The sequence below is a fragment of the Chinchilla lanigera genome, unplaced genomic scaffold, assembly GCF_000276665.1.
Source record: "Chinchilla lanigera isolate Chin_1 unplaced genomic scaffold, ChiLan1.0 scaffold00002, whole genome shotgun sequence".
NCBI lineage: Eukaryota > Metazoa > Chordata > Mammalia > Rodentia > Chinchillidae > Chinchilla > Chinchilla lanigera.
The window spans coordinates 17935012-17957605 of NW_004955403.1; the positions used below are offsets into that span (position 1 = coordinate 17935012).

At 38.8% G+C, this 22594-nt stretch overlaps 1 protein-coding gene across 1 annotated transcript in view; it reads left to right on the plus strand.

Moving 5' to 3' along the window:
* Ccdc141 (coiled-coil domain containing 141) overlaps positions 1–22594 on the plus strand; it is a 182604-nt gene that overhangs the window by 84893 nt on the left and 75117 nt on the right. The window contains exon 7 of the mRNA XM_013512594.1: positions 15505–15699. Coding sequence (XP_013368048.1) covers positions 15505–15699 — 195 coding nt within the window. The remainder of the gene's footprint in view (positions 1–15504; positions 15700–22594) is intronic.

Here is a 22594-nt window from a genome sequence, read left to right on the forward strand (position 1 = left end):
TATATATACATTTCCCTATTATGCAGACTTTAAGTGCTCTTTAATGATTCCTTGTCACCAAACCCTGTAGATATCCATTCCTGATATTAAGCAATATGCAGCATTTTAGAGTATGGCACAGTGAGCGATTCTCTACCAGGTAGTGTAGGGCACGACAATCTTCATACAAGGGATCTGCAGTTAAATCCCAGCATCTCTGTGTTGTTCCAGAATAATTTTAGGCAAGTTTCTAGGGTATTTGTACCAGGATCTACTCCATTTTTCTAAAAAGGGATAATACTTATATCTGAATTACACACTTGTGAGGATTAAATATGTCCATGTGCAACAGGATTTCACAAAATGCCTGGCTCAATGTAATTTGTTTAATGGTGATAAAATAACATAAAGTTTACTACTAATGATACTGAATAAATTTACAGGGTTGAATAACATGACTACCTAGTTCCAGATTGTTTCATTACCCAAGAGAGAAGCACCATAGCACTCATTCAGCAGTCAGTCTTTGTTCTTCTCTCCCTTAGCCTCAAACAACCACGATCTGCTGTCTCTCTGTCTTCATATATTGTGGATACATCATATAAATGCCATCACAGAATAACTGACCTTCTAAGTTTGACTTCTTTTACTTTGTATATTCTCCCAGCCTATGCATGTTTTATATACATATATATAATAATGAATCAGTACTGTATTCTTCGTTCTGGCTAAATAATAATGTTCCATTGTATGTGTATCCTGAATTTTATCTATCAGCTGATAATTAGATTGTTTTCATCTTTTGTCTATTCTGAGTAGTAGTACTATGAACATTCTTATACATGTTTTTGTTTCCACACTAGTTTTGTATACTTCTGGGTAAATACCTAGTAATAGAATTGCCCAGTTATATATTTATATGTTTAACTCACTGAGTAATCATCATACTGAATTCCATAGCAGTGTTACTATTTTGTATTCCCAAGTGTTCCAATTTCTGCATATCCTCAACATTTGCTATTTTTCCATTTTGTTTCATAACCATCTTGTGTGTATGTGTGAGAGAGAGAGAGACAGACAGACAGACAGATGGGGAGAAAGAGAGAGAGAGAGAGAGAGAGACAGAGAGAGAGAGAGAGAGACAGAGAGAGAGAGAGAGACAGAGAGAGAGAGAGAGAGATACTAACTATGCTAACTCATTGTGTTTTTTATTTGCATTTCCCTTATACCTAATGATGTTGAATATCTTTAGCAAGGGTGTGTTTCTTTTTTTGATGTTGAATATCTTTTCATGTGCTTGTTGGCTTTTTGTACACCTTCTCTTGAGAAATGTTTATTTAAGCTTTCTGCCAATAGTATCCTTTGATTAACAGCCATTTTTAAATTTTGATAAAAATCAAATTATTTTAAGCTTTCCTGCTTTTGTTTTTGCTATCAAAGAAACCTTTGCCAAATCCCAGGTCATAAATATTCATCCCTGTTTCCTTTTCAGAGTGTTGTGGCTTTGCTTCTTTTATTTAGATTTTTACTTGTTTCAGTTAATTTTTGTGTATGGTGTGATGTACAAGTCTAACTTCATTCTTTGTAATAGAAGTATCCTGGTGTTCCTTCACAATTTGATGAAAAATTACTTTTTCCCTTAAATAATCTTGGCACTTTTATAAAAAATGAATTTGCCACAGATACATGAGTTTACTTTTAGATGCTCATTTCAAGTCCATTAATTTATATATCTATTTTTATGCTAGTTTGCTAGGCTATTTTAGTGAATATAGCTTTACAGTAAGGTTGGAAATTTGGAAGTGTGAGTTCTTATTTTTCTAATAGTGTGAGTTCTTATTTTTCAAGATTGTTTTGGCTATTGAGGTGCCCTTGCAATTCCCCGTGAATATTAGGATCAGCTTTTATATTTCTTCACAAAAGGCCCTTGTAAGAGATTATGGTAGGGATTACACTGTATCTATGGATGATTTTGGAGAGTATTGACATGTTAATAATATGAACTTCTCAAATTCATGATCACAGGACAGCTTTCCATTTACTTAGTTTTTTTTTTAACAATAATTTTCAGTGTATGCATCTTATATGTCCTCTGTTAAATTTATTCCTAAGTATTTTATTCTTTTTGGTGCTACTGAAAATGAAATTGTTTCTTAATTTTTTTACATTGTTTATTTTTATTTGCAGATCATTCATTGCTCGTCTATAAAAACAGGAGTTTTTTGAGTGTTCTTGTACTCTGCAACTCTGTTGATTTATTAGATCTAAGATCTCGTGTTCTCTAACTCTTTTAGCTCTACTAGCTTTTTTAGGATCCTACTGTATTTCCTACATGTAAGATCATGTTATCTGGAATTTCCCATCTGTATTCTTTACTCCCTTGCCCATCTGTCTACTGTAAAAGGTCCCTGTCTCAGTGTATTATAGATCAAAGTTCGTTGAACTAGAGTACACTTATGAATTACTGAGAGATTTAAAAATGCACATGCTGATGATGCCTCAGGTTTGGGCAGGGCCTGGGCATCTGCATTCCTATTGAAGTCCTATGAAATTATGGTGCTGGTCTCTACACTACTGTGAGTGACAAAGTTATGAAGGAAAGAACTGAAGACTGACTAGAGTCTAAATAGTAGAGTCCAAATCAGGGGTTATTTTTAGAACTTGGAAGGTTTAAGTTGAAATAAATCTTTGAGTATCTTAAAATATTGATATAATTGTCTAAGCTTAGCATTTAATTTCCTTATGTTTCTTTGTGTTTGATGTAGACCTCTTAGTAACTGAAGATCAAAAGATATTTATTTAAATTTTCTAAATATTTCTTTGGAAAAATCGGACTATTCCCTCTGAAGTAGCACTTGAGTGAAATAATTAGTACAAAAGGAACTACTTGTAGGTTTCTTGAGTAGCTCATGAGATGTGGAGTGATATCCAGAGTTCACTTAACCATAGTTTTCAGGTTATCCAAATATTTTCTAAGTATTTCACAAGCATTATTGAATGGTTCTCTTCTCATTACTGCACGTATTAACCTGCATAAAGAAGCTCATTATTCTACTATTTCATTATTTTTCCAAATTCTTTCACTGAAAGTATGTGAAAGTATTGTAGAAACACCATAAAATATATTGCTTCAGTAAATCAGGGCATATCATATCTGATGACTACAAAGAAAACCTATAAAAGGAAATAGAGTCTATTTCTTTTATAATGTTCCTTCTCATTTAAAAAAAGTAGGGGAGCTTCTGAATGTGAGAATGTCTCAGGGCAGAAATTAACTGAATTCTCCAAGCAGTAAGATACCTGCTTAGGGTATTTCAATTCCTCGGTCTTCATCTTAGTGAATAATTTGTTTTACTTCTCTGAGTTTTAAATAAACTTCCCAATTAAAAGCAGATGTCATTTTTTCACAGAACATAAATTAGAAACAATTTCATTACTAACCGGCAAACTATGTATAGATAGTATTGAATTTGACAATGAGCATTGGGAAAAAATCCACAAAATGATGGGATTTTTAATGGATGACCCTACTATTGCCTTTGGGTTAATTTAAAGCTTAGTGAACCATATGATTTCATTTCCAGGGGAAATTTGTATTTAGAAAGTTCCTCAGAAATACTTATGCTCATTTAGATAAAGGCTGAGTTAAGAAAGCAAACGGAAAATATTGTATTCTCTAATCACTAGGTTTAAAAATACCTGCTGTCACTTTGTATATGGAATCTCTACCAGCTTGTTATGTTTAAGTGTCTGGGCACAGATTTTTTAGTTTTGATTTTTATGAAAATTCTTCTTCGTCCCCCTCTTTCTTCTTATCCTCCTTGTCAGCCCTTCAGTAAAAATTGCCACAGGGCATAGCTTTTTTATGGTTACTCTTATTACAATGCATAGTGATATTGGTATCATAATAATAACAGTATAACAATATATATTGAGTCTACTTTAAATAGAGGCCTGGGAAGCCATTTCTTATGGTCATTCCCTGAATTACTATAGCCTGCTAATTCTATTTAAGGATCAATTTCAAGAGTTATTCAGTACCCTGCCCTAGAATTCCTTGACTTGCTTTGTACCAAAGGCCTTTATTTTCAGTGGCCTTCAGCTCTCCACTGCTTTGGCCTCCATACTTTTTAATCATGGCCTCACTCCAAACCATTCTTCTTACAACTTGCTTTCCTGGTCTCTTTTCCTTGCTCAGCTCCTTATGCCACTCAGCCTAGACTGTAGGGAAAGGGGGTCAGAGACAGGACAAAGAATAAAATAGGGCCTCACTAAGCTTTATTAAAGAAATTAATAGGAAATCTTACTAAAGTCAGCTTTTGCCTCTGTGGTTAGATTAGAGTATTTAGAAAGACGAAAGTAAAGTAAAAGAAAGAAATCAAACCTGAAAAGGCACCAGGTCACACAATAATCATAAGAATTCATCAGGAAGAGTTGATAGGCAAAACACAGATGTAGCTAGAAATAGGAAAAGACCAGAGTAACTCCACTACCACCTAATAAAATGCAAGGACACAAGGGAATGCCACCTCTCTTATTTAGTATAGAAAAAGACACCCACCTGTAGGTTTATACACATCTGTATATTCTCACTTTTGGGTCAATATATTACTGCACCAGATACACACTTTACTTAATTTCTAACTCTAAGCTGCCCTTTTATGTGGCTCCCTCCTCTCTACATCTACCCATCACAAAAGGGCAAGACCGAATCAAAAGGACCAAAAAGAATGCAGGCAAATGTGCCCGGGGTTGGGTGGAAGACAGCCAGAGAGCCAATCAGATTGTTACCAGTTCCAGAAGCCCGCATGGGGGAGGGATACCAGTCCTAATAAAAGGGAGCTGAGGACAAAGACCTGAAGGAATTTACCTTTCTGTTGCTCTCTACCCTTCAGAGTAACTGCCATCTTTTCCTTTTACCACTCTTTTCCAAATAAATCATTTTCTTTTATTTTAGTCTCCACTTCTTTAAGTCCTTTCTGGTGCTGAGAGTTTATGATCCCCGTTAGCTGCATGTTCTAGCTGAGCAGCAGTGCATGCAGCCCCACCCCAGCACAACAGGAACACAGAGGTTGTCATAAAGAAAACCGGTCACCTGGGCTTCTCTGCTTCTTCCTCAGTATGAAAGATCATCAAGCAATTATCATTGGAGTCTGATCGATGCCAATTAAAATACAATTTACCTATTATCAGTTAGTTTTACAAATTCCTTTATTAACTATTAATTCCTCATAACAGCTATCCAAACCCCTTCATGCCCTTTTAAAATTCTCGCCACTTGCAGTGAGGCTTCACCTCAAAGTTAACCTTTAACCTCAATGTTGCTTAATCTACAAAATGAAATCTTGTGCTCTTTTCTTCCCTCTGAACTTTTTATCTCCTCTTCTTCCTCCCTTCCTTCCCCCTTACTTAGTTTCCCATCATTTCTAGTTAGTCTTCATCCACTGTTCCAGGGCCCACCTTTCCCATCTTCTGCACTTTGGCTCACTCTTCATTCTTAACGTGGCATTTCTCAGTCACTCACCACCCCACCTCTACCCTCTTCTGCCTAGGTGCCTCCTACCTGTTTGTTTTAGGCCTCAGTTCAGACATCTTTTCCTATAGAAAAAATGGATTGATTCCTCATACTAGATTAGCTTTATTTCTTTCATGACTCAGACTCATCCTGTAGCAGAAAATGCTTCCCTCGCCCCCCGCCAGTATACTTCAGTTGCCCAGGTGATAGTTCCTGTTGCAGTTCCGGTTGTTCCCGTCTCTTAGAAACTGCTGGTCACTATGATGCATATTGTAAGAACCAATCAAAGGTAGCCAAGTACTTTACATAAGTACACCCCACTCCTTTTGCAACCTCATAAAAACCTCCCTCCTTGGGACTTTGGGGCCTGACATTTTAAGGAACAATTGATTCCTTGTCAGTGCCTGACCTCTGAATCCTGGGTGTCGTTTCAGTGTTTCTGCTTGCCACTGCAGTCCTCCACACCTTTGCTCGGTGCTCTGGCTTGAGTTGTCTTGTCTGCTCCCATCGCCCCTTGCCTTCTCCTCAGATCTACCTGTGAGCTCATTGGCTGGAATTCCTGCCCATGTTTAATATCTCATAAGAGGGCTTCAGATTCTCCAAATCAGAAATGGTTGCACTTTTCACTAAACACTTGCTGGGTTTTCTATTTGAGTTCACGGTGATCCCTCTTGTATTAGTTAAGTGCTGAATACTAGCTGAATAATGCCTTCGAGACTGTTCCACACTAGGGGCAGAAGAGTTATGAAGTGCTTAGCCCCTATCATTTGCTGTTGCTTCACAGATTGTTTAGTGTAGAGTGAGAATCCTACACATGTACTTAGATAACCCAAATATCATACCCTCAAAAATGGAGATGAGTTGAAGAAATTGTAGTCTCAAATGGATTTTATTAAAAGATGAAAGACTCCTTCCATACCACTAAAGGTCTGGTTTTCTCCTATAATTATATGTATATGGTTATAATTTTTTTACAATGAATGTTAAAAATAACTGTATAGGATAAAATTTGAAAAACAAGAGCCTGAACAGATTTGTATTTTCTCCCAGCTTTTGTAGTTTGTTTGTTTCATTCTCAACCTTCTTTTTAAACCAATGGCTCTTTTGTTGAAATAATGAAGTGAAGAAAGTGTTAAGTAGGAAGAAGTACCCAGGTTTCTTGCTTCTGAATGAAGACTAATGAAATCCAATACTGCATTGGGGTTGTTTATGCTCACCATGGGTTGGTGTATTAATCTTTCAAGGGGTGCACAGGCAAGGATTTTGTTTGTCATTCTATCTTCCAGTCTACTCAATGCTTACCAAATTTATAAAACCAAAGGTAAATTTTATATTTAGAGCTTATCAAAGCAACAATGTCATTTTGTTCCTGTAGTTTTGCCCCACCTCTGGGGATCCCAGCAGACCAGGCATAGCCATCTATCCCAGAAGACCAATCAAGGAGAATAGTAGTGGTGAAGGGCAGGAAGGGAGGTTTTTTACCAGCATGGCCATACCAAGATGCACAGATAAAGAAGTCAAAATCTGGATTCAGGAAAGCTGACAGAGGCTTTATGGAAGAAGGAAACAAAGGCAAGGTTTGGCCTTTGCATAATTGGAGCGAGATTTGCTTATCTGGCACATAGGTCACCCTGGTCAAGCTGTGGTCTGGTTAATCAGTATCTCAGCACTGGTTCTGTTAGGTCCTAGGAAACCATCATCGTTGAGGAGGCAACTTGCTTCCCATCATAAGATGATAGCTCCTGGGAGGTTGGAGTAGATTTAGTTTCTATCATGAGGTAATCGCTTTTGCTTAAGGGTGACCTCAACACGGGGCAATGTGTGAGGCTCTGCTTTTCCTGGAATCTGAGGTGGCTTCAGGTTTAGCACAACAATTCTAGACTTCTAGGTATCACTCCAAAGGGTCTGAAATCAGACATTGTAAAACCCAACATTTGGATGTCCCTGCATATTCTGAAAATTACTTTACTCTTATCTTGGTCTCCTCATTCTGGAAGGAAGATGAGATAGGCTATGTAAATTTAGGGCTAATAAACCTTGTAAGAATCCCTCAATGGTTAAGTGGTGAGTATGTGCAGGGCTGAGCAGGAATTTGACCCAAAGTTATAAAATAATAAAGGAGACATACAACGGAGGCAGAGATTTCAAGGTTTATCCTGTTCTAGTTACCCACTGCGCATCTGCAGGCCCAACATTTGGTAACTATTACATTTTCACAGAGTAAAATTAGTTGAGAGTTTTAAGGTTAACACTACCATGATTTTGTAATCCATCCTCCTTTTAATTGTATGATTATACATAAACATGGCATGATTATCAAAAGTCAGTTGTTACCATTGATTAAGCATCTTAGGATATTCTTGATCAATGGTTTCAAAATTTGACTGACTATAACTGTTATTCCTTGTCTCTGACTTTAGATAAAATGCTTCCAGTTTTTTAAAATATATACTATCCATCCTACCAATAAAAATTATGACTCAGTAGATATGGTGTTAGTCAGGAAATACATGTTTTTAAAACTTTCTGGGAGATACTAACAATCAGTCAAATTTAAGGTCATTGCTCTAGTCTGTATCTGACATTCATTGTGAACAAAACATAAGCAGACTCTCCCTCTTATTAATTTAATCTATTTTGTGTAGGGAAATCTGCATAAAAGGGAAGATTACCACCTAATAATTTGCCCCCTAGTTGTATATGTGTTGAGATCCTGAAAATATTGCTGATAGAGTCTCTATAAAATGAAGAAAAAAATGTCCTTTGAAAACATTCATAAAAACTAGGACCACATAGCCCATTGCCAGTCTGTAGGCAAATTGTATTTAATTAAAATATTTTGGCCATTCAGGCGTTTCTTAATTCTGAGTAAAAATAGACCAATGTGGCTCTGGTTTTTATTTAATCAACTAAATGAGAAGAGGTGAATAAGAGGAACAAGAAATCTAACAAATGCAGCAAGGACAAGCCACTGGAGGGAAAAAAAAAACAGTGGAAGACACAAATCTTGGGAAAATGCCCCCCTCACCTCCCCTACCTTCCCTCATGATTAAGTTCCCCCTGAAAACCATGTTAAACTAAAGAAGAAAAAGATGCATTCCTGCTCTAATTGCTGTTTTGAAGATTTGCTTGTGAGCCCAGTTGGACTTGAAGCCTTATTTCGTCACGTACCCATTTGTTTCAATGCTAGCAACAAGCACCCTGCTCGGTGCTCCACTCTGAACTGTGGGCTCCACTCAGTGGCCAAAAACTGAAGAGAAGAAGGGAACCGAGAAACTTCCAAGGCAGGGGCTGTTGTTGTTTGGCTTTTTTGTTTTTTGTTTTTTTCTGCCAAAAGCAGCAAATTATATACACAAATTAGTTTGGTGTTATCTGTCATTTCTATTATAGACCATCCGTCCCAATCCAGGTAGGGTTAATTTATGGATAATATGGCCAATAACCACAGATTTGGGGGGGACGTAAAATCCAGAAATTTGAAGCACAGCCAGTTAGTCAGTGCATTAACAGATGAGGCCCTAGGGAAGCATAAATGTGTATCAGGTGATGGTGACAATCGCCGCACAGCAGGGAAAGCACAGCTCAAAAAGCAAATGTTCTGCCTGGAGCTACTTAACAGGTTCAAAACAACCAGGGTACTCCTGGCTCCAGATCTGTTCTTTCCCACAAGCTCTCCTTGACTCGGAGGCTATGATTCTCTACCATACGCCTCAGTAGCGCACTTCTTTCATTTCTAGGTGAGCCCCAGAATCACAGTCCTTCCTGTCTGCAGTCTGTGCTTTACTGGAAGGCACCATGGTGAAGGCTTAGTTCGAATGGCTGTGGGCCCTGAACTCTGCACGCCGCCGAGCTGCTTCTGTGGGAGATAACCCCGGTTTGTGTGGGTCAGCAGAGAAAAGCACCCAGAGGCAGCCCGGGAAGCAGAACCCACTGCCCAGCTTGCAATTCAACTGAAGTCATTAGAGTTTCAGCTTTTCAAAAGCTCAGTGCATTCTTCAAAAGCATAAATATTCCTTTTTTCAAGAAAAATATCTGCTCAAAGCAGACTTTCAAATATTCTCTGATTAAAATTGCCAGGTTTATTTTGTTTGTACCATCTGCTAATGCAATCATGTAAAATTCTATGATTTTGTGTCAGTGAGTTAATTTTCCTGGTGCTGAACAAATGGGACTGTAGATTTAGGGACTGAAGGAGAAGTGGCTGTAGCTAACGAGATGGCCGAGGACTCAGCCTTGCTTTGGGGACGACACAGGACAGCAACACACATCTCTGCCAGATCTGATTTTGGCCAGTAATCCCCACAACTGATTATTTCTCAGTTATTTACACATGCATCTCCTATTGCTTCTTGTCCATCTTCCCCCACTTAAAACTTATATCCTGAAGCCAAGCTTATAATGAAAACTTATCAACATGGTTTTGGAGCATTAAATCCCCTCAGCTCCAGGGGGTAGAATTTTTATGTGAATAAAAGCTTACTAGACACGATGTGCTTTTTTTTCAAATCATGGCAGCTAACATTTTTACTTTTTGAACCTACTTACTGGATGATTTTTGTGCTGATCCATAACTTCCTTTGAAAAGCTAAATTAGGGCTCTAAAAAAAAAAAAAAAAAAGAAAGAAACAAATCTTTTTTTGCCTTCTTGTCCATCAGCACTAATCCTTTTACAAGTACCCTTTCAATCAAGGGGCCCAAGAGAAGCTCAATTTCTCTAGCAGATGGAATCCCGAAAGCTACAGTTTAAAAGGGTTACTACTGAGTGTGATAAACGAAAATAATGGAGTCACAGATGGAGGAACCCTAGGCCCGGACACACACAGTGTAAACGTCTTTATCGGGTCACAGAAAGGGGAAGGGCAGGCTATGCCTGTCCCCTGCTGGAGACAAGTACTGGCAATATTTTACTGCAAAGTGACTGAAACCCTGCTAGACTTGTAATACCTAGCAGGCAGCCGGAACAGCTCAGAGCAAACAAATGAAGACGTTCTCCATTGGGTTCTTCCAGCCTCGACAAGGTGACAACTATACTTTTTATACAGTATGATGGATTCAGATAACTCTGGAAAGGCTTATCTTAAAAATAAGAGTGCGAATGTCCCTTATGAAAAATGGCTGGGGAAGTACATCATCAGAATGTTACTGAAATGCATCAGAAACGGCCTACTGATTGCCCAAAGAAAAACAGAACCAGTTTTCTGAGAAGATTCAATACAAATATTGAATGGGGCCAGCTTCATTCAATATCCACAGGGTTTATGTGAAAATGCAATCAAGAAGACTGTGGGTGCCGAGTAGAAAAGATAAGATGCACCAAACAGTCCTTTACAGTTCCTTTGGAAGGTCATAGCCCAGTTTTTATAGCATGATATGAAGCGTAAGGATAGAGCGGGTGTTCAAAGACCTGGCTCCATACCACAGTCTCTCTGTAATGTTGTCTGCAACATTTATATTAAAGGAAGCTCTATGAACATGATAAGGGAACAGTATTTCTATAGAGAAAAGAGTTTTATTTTAGCCTAATTGCTAAGCAAAATGAAGTGAGAGTTGGGGCTGTAAATTTTCGATTATACCTATGATAGCATTGCGTTTATTTTGAAATAGTGAGGCTTCTGGTTTCAGATCTGAAAATTCCAGGGTCATGTATGACTTTACCATCTCCAAGGCCTTATCAAGACCATATGGAAGTTTTACTTAGGTAGTTCTAAATTAATATGGGAAAGCTTTCTGTAATGGAAAAAACAGTATATTGTTTTCTATTAAGGTTTAGATCAAGAACGATCCCCCAAAACTCTTACGTGCTCAAAGACGGGGCTTTGGAAGGTGATCGCATCATGGGGCGGTATATACTGAAATGTGCTGTTAGGGAGGGAGCCTGGTTGAAAGGGGGGGTGGTGACCTGGAAGGGTAAGTGTCTCTCTGGGTCTCCTTCCTTCTGTCTCCCTCCTGCCCACCACAACATGAGCCACTTTCCTCTTTCCTGACCTTTCCACCATGCCGTCTCTGCCTTGGATCTAGCCAACCAGACCCTGTAACCACGAGCCAAAAGAAAACTCTCCTTTAAGTTATACATGTCTGGTATTTTGTCCTAGAGATGGAAAAGTAACTGAGACGCCCTACGTGAAGAGGTTGGGCTGGAATGTTGATTGAAGAGTAGGCTGTAGAGTCAAACTACCTTGGTTTGAAAATTGGCTCTTTTATTTACTTTACCTGCTGAGACCTTGGGCAAGTTCAAAATTCCTCTGAGCCCTGGCTACCTCATTGTTAAAATGTGGATAATAATTACTTCAGTCTTGTAGGACTGTGGTAAAGATTAAATCAGATAATACATACAAAGCATTTAGCTCAGTGCTAACATTGTAGAAAGAAAAATCAACCTTTACCATCTTGCAGGCAATTAAGACAACACTCTAAAACTGAACGTTGTCAGGCTGAATGTACAATAGGTGTAAACCACTTTTTCATATCCTCATTCCTTCTGCGTTTCTCCTCTCCATAGCATTCTAGGCATTTTCTTAGGTTCTTTGTTTTTGTTAAGTAGTTTTCTTCCAGTGAGCAGGGAAGGTCTGGTGAATGCCAATTTTCTTTTCTTAAAGAGTTCCTGTTTTATTCTGCATCATTACATGCTAAGCATTTCTTCACCTGAGTTCATCAATGTTTAATGTTCCACAGGCCCTAACGGGTAGAAGAAACAGTGGTACAAAGAGTTAAAATGGATTGATTAAATAGCTAAAGGGATAGAGAGAAAACAAAGCCTTAGCAGAAAGGAGTAGCAAGTGAACTAGTAGGTGATTCAGGGATTCTTATCTCTAAATAGACCTTTGGTCTCCTGACATGATTAGCAAACATGTCAGGTGATTGGTTTCCTGGACAAGAAAGTCAAAAGTATTTCATATCACATTTCCTTCCAAAGAGTCTCTGGATATCAGCATATTAGAGATTCTGAGAAGTATTGCAGTAAGGCCTGTTTTTCTTTGTTTACCTCATAACACTAAGCAACACCTCATACTGACCAGTATTCCCTATTACCTCAGGACTGTGGAAAAGAAATATCCAGAAAGAGCAAATTTTTAGGGTATTACTGAATAATGAACCATGATAAAACTGATGGAAGAAAATGAGACTAATATTTAGTGACTGTCAATTATGTGTGTGACAGAATTTGTGCTAACTGCTTTTAAAATGTTTGCTCATTCTCATTATGTTAAAGTAATAGTTTTTAAATGGGAGCAGTATTTACAGTGCTTTATCAAAGAATTTCATGGCATATGTTACTTCTCCTTAAGTAAGGAGACAAAACTCTTTAAAAAATAAAGGACCTTGAGAACTCATGCAGCCTGTGTCCATGCCTAAAAGTATTGCTTTTGCACTACACTGAGAAATTTGGAGTTGTGGAATCTCCATCCTCAATTCCCTGGAAAATAGCATGATACACAGGCCTGTGAACTAGTCCTGGATTGCTACTTACTGCGTATATAACCTTGAGTAGTGTGGTCTTCTTAGCTGATATAAATACCAAGAAAAAAGGAAAGAGAAAGGTAAAGAAAAAGCCAATCCCTTAATCTGCTTTCCTTCTCTTTATAGCCATTGATCAAAATATTTCCTCATAAAGCAGGTTCTATGGGCACCACAAAATAGAATAGACAACTTCTACCTTCAACACCTGCTAATTGTTATTTTAGACACTACCATTATAGGGGTCTGTGTGTTCGTATTTAACATATTTTGTAAGATAAGTATACAGGAATATTTTATTAAAAAATAGCAATTTATCTACTATTAAAGGAAAGAACTACATTTTATTCCCCACTACATCCATCAATTATGCCGTGCACATGCTTCTTAGTATGTCTTGTGGAATAAATGGAAACAATGATGGTAAATTTCTCTACAGTTATACTCGTTTTATACAACCTAATATAACAAAAGTAACATAATAATAGGGCATTTTGCACTGGGAGAACAATCCAGGATGGAGTCAGACTGAGATTTTTGAAGTCCAGTATTAATTTGTTCTTTCACAAATAACCTATACTAACTGCTCAATTTTAGCGGAAATGGGTACCAGAAAGTTCGCTAACATGTCTGCCTTGATAGAGATAATCATTATTTTATGAAACTAAATTTGGCTTCATTCCTTTTACAAGAAACTTAAATTTCCCTTAAAATATTAAATTGAATGTTAATGTTTGGCTCTCTCCAGCTTTATTTTTTTTCTTCTCTTCACTGCTTTTTCACTCTTGTGTATTATTACATAAAAAGCTATCTCTTCTTTTTCTGTTCCTACAGTCTTTTTTTATTTAATTTATTTTATTTATTTTCCGATACCAGGAATCGAACTCACGACCTTGCGCTTACCAGGCAGACGCTGTGCCACTGAGTTAAATCCCCAGCCCCTCTTTTCTTTTTCTGAAATGTTTATATGTCATTAAGAGTGCAGCATTAAGGGGAAAAACTAGGGCAAGGAGGTAGGAAACACTATGCACTAACAAGCACTAATTTTGTGAGGAAGAACAGGTATTGTTTTCAGTTCTATATGTGGGCAGACACAGAAATGATGGGTATGGATATGTGATTTCTCCTGTCTGGTACCACACTGACAGGAAGGCTGAATAATGGGAAAGATACTCTTTCATACTTACATGAATAAAAATAGGACAAAAGGAGCTAGAGATTTTAAGATGTTGTGGACGGTGCTTTTAGATAAAAGTAGCAGATGTGGAAGCCATGTGTGTTCAGGGCAACCAGGTGATCCATCAGTCACTCCTCTCCACTCTGTCATTTTCTGCTCTCACCTTTCCCTTTATACCATTTTTTCTACACCCTTTCCTATTGTAAGTATATGCTGGTAGTCAGACCTTTAGTGTGGGAGATCACCAAACTGCACTCTTCTGAGAAAAGATCTTTCCTTGACCTCGATCTTTCCTTGACCTCTCTTTCAACCCCATTCACTGAGATACGCAGAGCTGGCTGTACTGAAACAGATGTTTCTTTAATTGGCTAAAAGTCTGTGATGAGTCTGACGGAGAGGCCAATGTGTCTCATTACAGCACGTGGGTGAGAACTGCCCACCTCCCCCCGCCCCAAGCTGGTAGCTCAAATGGTGGCTCAAGCATGAACCTGTGAGATTCCAGGGCTAAAACGTGAGATAACATCTCAACTGAGGCACCTGGCAGTAAAGGTGGCAGTCTTTCATACATCAAACTATCAGTTACATCGCTAATTGGAGAGCCTTTGTGCCTGGTACAAAATTGCTCTGTTTCTCACTACAGCCAATGCTTGCAAAGTTTCTTTTTGGGTGCACTCTGCCATGACCCCCATCCACCTCCCTGATTGACACCAATAGAAGCCATGAGCTTTTGGACTTGGGGCCTTTTGTTCCACACAGAACATCGGTCATTTCAGAGCTCCTCAACTGCAGAACTTTCCTCTTTGTCTTTATTTTGCATCCATGTGTCATACTGTTGGGTGGGAGACCTGAACCCTCCACAGGGGGTTCGATACTTTAGTATGGTATTTACTACTGCAGTATTTTTGTGATTTAAATATGACAGACTTCCTATACATTCAACACACATAAACGTTCTCTCATTTCCATCAGCGATTGCAAAAGGAAATGTCTTTGAGCTGCTGTAACAAAATCACAGATAGGCTGACTATGTACGACACAAATATATCTCTTACAGTTGTGGAAGTTAGAAGTCAGTGATCAGGGTGCTGAGGTGGCTGGGTTGTGGTGAGGATTCTCTTCTGCACTGGGTATTGCTGATTTCTCACTGTATATTCATATAGTGGGGGAGGAGCTGGAGAGCACCGTTGGGTGCCTTGTATACAGACACTAATCTTATTCAGGAAGGCTCTACCCTTACAACCTAATCAAGTCCCAAAGGCCCACCTCCAAATACCATCAGATCAGGGGTTAGATTTCGACCTGTGAATTTGAAGGGACACAAGCATTTAGTGGTAACAGCGGGGTGTGTGTGAGAAGTAAAGGATGTGCTCTTTTCTAGGAATGGAATTCTACTGTGGAGAAGCTGAAGGGCGAGGTGCTGGAGATTCTGCTGTCAAAGGACTACGTGGAGAGGGAACAGCTACAGCTCTCTAACCAGAAACTGAATCAGCTTCAAGATGAACTTGGTCAACTCATCATGCAAAGGAAGATCTGGTTAAAAAAGGCAAACGATTTTTTTAGCAGTGCTAATAAGGTCAGTATAAAGTCCAGTTCATCATTTTAGAAAGTCGTTCTTGCACACCAGTAAGACGATGATTCCCTCTACAGGCTGGAGCAATCAAGAAGTCAGCACTCCATGCAGAGCTGCAAAGCAGGTAGTAGGAAAGAAGCACTTTTAGAATGTCTTCTTCTTGGGCCATTATGTAGTTCTCAAAACTAAGAGACTCTCCACATGGACATGTAAAGGTTTCCTTCAAACAGTAACCTCATGAGGGTTTTATTTAGAGCTTCCATCAGTCCGTTTGTGGCGGACTTGTGCTCCCATTGTGGGATATCTCACAGAGGAAGGGAATTGTAAAATAGATTGAGGTTTACAAAAATACCTTAAGCATTTTACCAAAAAGGCTTTGTTCTTTTCAAAGTCCTCTTTCATTTATCAGGTAGAGATACACGAGTATCACAAGCCTTCTGCGTTCAAGCTGTAAGGCCGGAAGCGGCGCCTGGCTCACGGCTGTGCCCTGGCCTGGCCTGTTCAGATCGGACAAATGGAGCTCTGTGGCCCCTCTCTGGGGCTTGAGTTCTAAAACTGCTCTGCTCTTCCCATGGATTCATTTACCTTTCTTTGGGGTGGGGATATTGGAGATTGAACCCAGGGCCTCAGTCCTGAGCTGTATCTCCAGCCTGTTTTACTTTTTTTTTTTTTAAATTTTGAAACAGGAGTCCACTAAGTTGGTAAGTTGCCCAGGCTACGCTCACACTTACAGTACTCCTGCCTTAGCCTCCCAGAGTTTAGGGAGTGCAGGTGTGTGCCAACAGGCCTGAGCATTTACTGTTGAGGGCTGTAGGTGGTTCCTGCTCGGTGGCAACATTCTCCTGCTCACTGCCCTTGAGTAGGGCTCATATATAAGCCTGGTGATCTTTGAAAATCTACCTTTACCAATGGCATGTCATATATACATATATGTATATATACATATATGTATATATACATATATGTATATGTATATATACACTTTTTTTTTTTTTAGACACAGTCTCACTATGTAGCTCATGCTCTGCCTCCCGTGTGCGGCTCCACAACCTGCATCAGTGTTTACTTTCAAATTGCTGTGTTGTAACATTTTAATGAGTTAAATTTTACCAATTCAAAAATAGACAATGTGACAGACAATAAATAGGGAAACCCTTAGCAGCTAGGTATGCTGGGACCTAAAGTCACATCGGCACTCGGAATAGCATGTCCTACGAAGAGTGACTTAATCTTAAACTTCTCTATTAATACTATTAAAAGGACGCATAGTAAAATTCTAAACTAGGGAGCTAGAATTATAGTTAAAATGTTAAAGAAATATTTGTTGTCCAATTATTTGTTCTCTGTGTTTTCTTTTTTTTAAAGAGAGGAAACTGACATAGCATAGTACTGGGGATAGTGAACAAATAGATGTTAAGTGTTTTTGGCAGTCGTACTGTTGAGTAAGAGGTGTTTAAATTTACATCACACGTTCACCGCACAGAATGAATGGGTCATCTGCAAGTCAGTTATTACTAATTACAAGGAAAACATGTTGAACATGTTGCTTATAGTACAAACCCTACAGTTTACAGCCTTCCAAATAAGAAGGGTAGAATTTCTCTTTCATTCTCATGCTCCTGCCTTCCCTCAACATTATTTGGTATTTTGCCAGGGAGGCCTTTTCTCTGATTATTATTGGTGGACCCTGAGGGAGAAGGAGTATCTTTTGTAAAAGTTCAAGAAAAAGAAGAGGAGAAGGAGAGAAAGAAGGAGAAGAATGGTTACTTTCTCAAACTCATACGAGAATACAAGTCAGATCTGGGAAAAAGATTTCGTATTTCTTAACCCCCAAGACTTTTGATTTTTAGAGTCCCTCTTTCATTTGTTGAATGCCATGGTATGCTAATGTCAAATTAGTATAGTATTAGCTATACTGTAGTATTATCTACAGGCAAGCAGCCCTCACAAAGCGTTAGAAGCCCCCCACCCAAAGCATCAAGGGAATACTTCCCAACTGTAAAGCTAAGAATTCAGTGTGAAAGAGATGGATGTATTTACCTCAGCAAAAGTAGAAGCCTGAGTTTAAAAAGTGGATATTTAATCATGACTCTTCAAATGAATTCTCTACTATATTACTAAGGTGCAAAAAATGATGAAATTATATAGTGGGAAAATCCATTTCAGTTAAAGAGTGAAATTCCTCTCCTGTAAAAGATATTTTTATTTTTAATTTATATTGTGGAAACTCTGAATTTTACAAAATCTTACCACTTTACCCATTTTTTGTGTAACACTCACAAAAAAAGTAAGTAAAGAGCTAGGTTGTAAAATTTAATAAAATATCAAAATCCCCTAAAACACTTTTTCTAGGCTAAAAGTTCTGTTTATACTAATGAGGGAGTATCTTTAATTTATGTCATCCATTATTTATCTCTGAGTTATCCTCTTGAAATTTCATTTTGTTTTTTTCTGGAGGGTGCTTGGGCTTTCTGCTAGGAGCGATCCCAAGATGACAGAACTGTGACAGGTCTGAGATTTTACCTGACCCTCTAGCCAAGATGTTAACTTATCACAGTTTCATGGATGCTGACAGAAGACGCGTGACTCCTGTGTCAGAGTTGAAAGCAGCCACTGAGTGGCCACATCTTTCCCCAGGCCCCTGTTCCCACAGGGGACTGCAGGTGGGCCCAGGTGATGTCTGTACCTACAGAGGGTGGCACGTAGGTGAGGGACCCTCTGCTCCAGGACCTGCTATTTTATAGCAAGCAGTATGTGTGCCTGTCTTTGTCTCAGAGAAGGTAGTCCTCAACTTGCAGGCTGCTAGCTGCAGACAAGACACTGAGAAGTGACCCTGAATAAAAGGGGCCAGAGTCATGTGGTCCTGGCAGACCAGTAAGATGTGTTTTAGCACCAGGAACCCATGAAGGAGTTGGCCAACACACACAAATCTAGATGTTAGCCCTGTAGGGAAAAAGAGTAAGTCGGTGCTTTAAAAAAAAAAAAGGTACTGTACATTTCTAAAAAACCAATTCTGCTCTTATAAGTGGAATTTCTTTCAGCAAACAACTTCTTATTTCAGATTTGTGGAAGCTAGATCAATATCCTCTTTCAACTTCTGTGTCAAATGACAATGTGAAAAAATAGGTTGGTGTCATGGGTATATATAAATGGGACCACTTGAAAGTCTGCTGAGTAAGCAGAAAAAGGTGATATTTTAATAGAGATATTTTCCTTGTTTTGAATTTTGTTAAAGTAGAAAGGGATGATAAAAAATAGAAAGGGATGAATGTCAAAATTTAACTGGCAGGACAAGCACCTGCCTGGCAAACGCAAGGTCCAGAGTTCGATTCCCAGTGCCAATAAATAAATAAATAAATAAATAACTGCAGAATGGATTATTATTTGTAAATTTTAATAGCATGTATATTTCTTTATCTAGATTTTAAATATTTTTATGGTTATAATCATTTAGATATTTCCTTTTTACCTTTTTCCTTTTATTTTCATTCATTCCTATCTCTCCCAATTCTATATATACAAATACATGATACCTCTTCCTGAAGTCATTGAATAATATGGTAAATTGGCGAGAATAGTTATCTTTCTCCTTTAGATATTCACTTATTTAGTACATATTTATTGAGCAAGTGCTGTATCAGGCAGCGCTTTAATGCTGGGGCTATATCTGAGAACAAAATATACACAGAATCTTTAAGCCAATGTATTTTCCAAATTTTGAAATTCAGTAATTATCACCTGACTGTCCACACTGCCCACAGTTCCCCTAATGCCTTGGACCATGGCTCCAGGAGCGCAGTTGTTTGCTTGTTAATCCAGCTAGGGCTTGAGCACGATCGTCCAACGCTCAGGACTCTGTCTCACCCAGAGAAATATGTGCAGCTCCGGAGTTGAGATACAGCCGTTTGACCAAGACTGACCAGCAGGTGGCAATGTGGAGACACAAGCGGTGGGACTATTGCTAAGGACATAAACCAGCCAGCTGATTCAAGCGGCAACTGAGCCAGGTTATTCAAGAACCTAACATTACTTCCTGTTCCTTTAGAACCTATTTGTTAAGTCACATTGCAGCAAGTGTGAGTAAGGGTCAGCGGCGAACACTGGATCAGAACAGAGTGCCTCTGATAACCGGATGTTGCTATGAGTTGTAAAGACACGGCATAGAGCCGGGATGTAGCTCAGTGGCATAAGCGCTTGCCTGGCAAGCCCAAGGTCATAAGTTCGATTCCTGGTACCTCCTCCTCCCCCAAAATCTAAAGACATGGCATAAAATATGAACACAGTAGCTGTTACCCAAACTCATCTTGACAGCCCCTCAATTTTCACCATCATAAGAAAAAATTGCTGGTGTATTTGTAGCTTATTCATGAAAAAGAAGCTTTGGTTAATATTGATTAACTATCTAAACTGTATTTATCATTGTTTAGGGAATGTCTTGAACCAAATAGAGATAAATATAATATCCCTCAAGAAGAGCACAGTGTGAGTATGTATTTATACAACAGCTATGACTAATCCAGAGCTATGAACAAGGTGGATGGGTCTGAAAGTTTCCTATCCTATGAAGTCATGCTGCCATTACCAAGCACATCATTTCCCTGGGAAAAGCAAGCAGAGGAGACTGGGGTCAGATCTATTTGATGGAAATAGTCTGACTTTGGGGTGGTCACATGAAACAAGTTTGGGGCAATCACCAGCACTCGCACTAACAAAAATTAGCATGCAATGCAATATCATAGCTTCCATTGCTTCTGCCTTCACTTTTGAAAATTTAATGTCTTTTAAAAGGATGTGTTGCCTTTTCAAGATATTTACAGTGGTGCAAAATGGGAATGCCTGGAGCAATACTGTTTCAGAATAGAATTATAAGGCTACAGTTTGGGATATAATTTTTATGTATATATTCATCATTTTACCATTTAAAAAATAAACACATTTAAGCCCAGATGTGGGAAATAATTAATTAAAATGGTCCAACTGTTGTATAAATAAAAAGAGGAAATCTGCCCAAGTAGAGGACCTAAAATAATATCTAGAAGGAGTTTGTTAGGGCGATAGAAATGAATTCCTGAAACTAAGCTAGTTGTTATTAGGTAGCAAGGAAAATGTAATTACTTTCCCTTTCATAATACTTCAGCAGCTTATCTCAGAGTCCTCTTTGTCAGAACAACTTCCTTTTCTCTTAGAAACAACGAAGGCAACTCCCTCTTGCACATTTATTTTCCCCTAATTCATTGTACAGATATTTCTCTTTTAACGACTTACCCATTTAATGACTGTTTCGGCTTACCACGGAGGCGTGCTGACTTGCTAGTCGGACTTACCATTAGCATTCACACTTTCAAGGCAGGGCTGGGAGTGGCAGTGTGACCTAATGGAGGCTTCTTCAGTACAGTACTGTAAAGTTTGCTGATGGTACTGTACAGTACATTACTGTAGTTTTATACTCTGTGACATAGCGCTGCATATGAGTTATGCAAATAAAAGCAAAGTCGTCAAGTTGGAGTTTCCTTTGACCACTTCTTTCTTCTGAATATTGCAAACGTACACACCCTATTCAATCCCTCATTTAGAGACCAAGTCAGTTAATGACCCAGCCACAGAAACCACTTGCTCATTAAGTGAGGAACGCCTGTGTTCCTCTTACGGCCAGGCCTTAGATGGATACATGAGCTAAACCCATGATAGATAGAATCTCTGCCTTCCGGGCCTTCTCAGTCTGGTATAAGAAAGAGGCCGGGTAATAGGAGTGGGCTGCACTATAGGAGATCCAGGACGGTGTAAGCCAGAACAGTAGGGAACTTTGGGGAGACCCTCAAGCTGGCCCAAGGAAAGTTATGTCAAAGAAGGTGACTCCGGAGGCAATGAGCACTGACCTATGTTTAAAGGAGGGGGCAGAAGGGCCTGGGGGAGGCCTGGATAGCGCCAAGTCAGGGTTTGTTTGTGGAATTTCAGATGAATCATTTTGCCCGAGGCACAGGGTATAAACTCAGAGAGTTGAGACACAAAAGCAGTAGAAAACAGTCAAGGTGTTGGACATCAAGTCAAGGAGTTTCTATTTGATGCTACCATGTCCTTAAATGTAGAGATACCGAAGGAGCTGGAAGCTTAGGATGAAGCAAACCTCACAAGGAGAAGCACGTGGTGCTCCCACTTACCCAGCTCTGTGCTCCTGAGACAAAGGACTGTAAGATGGAGAAGCTCTTCAGCTTAGAGCTCAGGGGTCAGACATTTTCAATCACAGCAAATGTTTCATCAATATTTTTGAACTATTAACATAAAAGTGTCAAAATGTGTAATAGAAAAAATTATAGAAAAAGAGGAATGTTTTAACACCTTAAATTTCTCATGGGAGCCCACAGCTTATCTGTACACAGACTTCTCATCAAGATACTCAGTTTTATCATCACTTATTCATGGGTATCTTTTACAGTAAAGATATCAATGACTCCTAAGTCATAAATGCACTGTTTTCTTCCCATGCACACTTGCAAAATGTTGACAGTAAACATATTTTGCTTTGTGGTAGAGTCATTTCTTGATAAATTTGCTTTCTTTGCTAACATTATGTCCCTTGAGGGTGAGAAACATTTCCATTTCATTCTGTGTTCCCCAGAACACTTAGGATAGTGCCCACGAATTCAGGGTTAGTCAATAATTATTTGAATGCTGGAGACTGGTATAATAGTATACACTATAGCATTTCAAGGCCACCTACACTACATTGTTCTTAGAGAACATATTGATCCAAAATGATTAGGATGAGATCAGTTTGAAAGAGGAAAGCTTAATTGCTTTAATACACAAGGAACACAAATTTCAAGCTCAATATTTGTGTCATGTCTGGGAAGGCAAGTTGAGCTGTATAAAGGGACTTCTCACACTTTCTCTGAGAAGT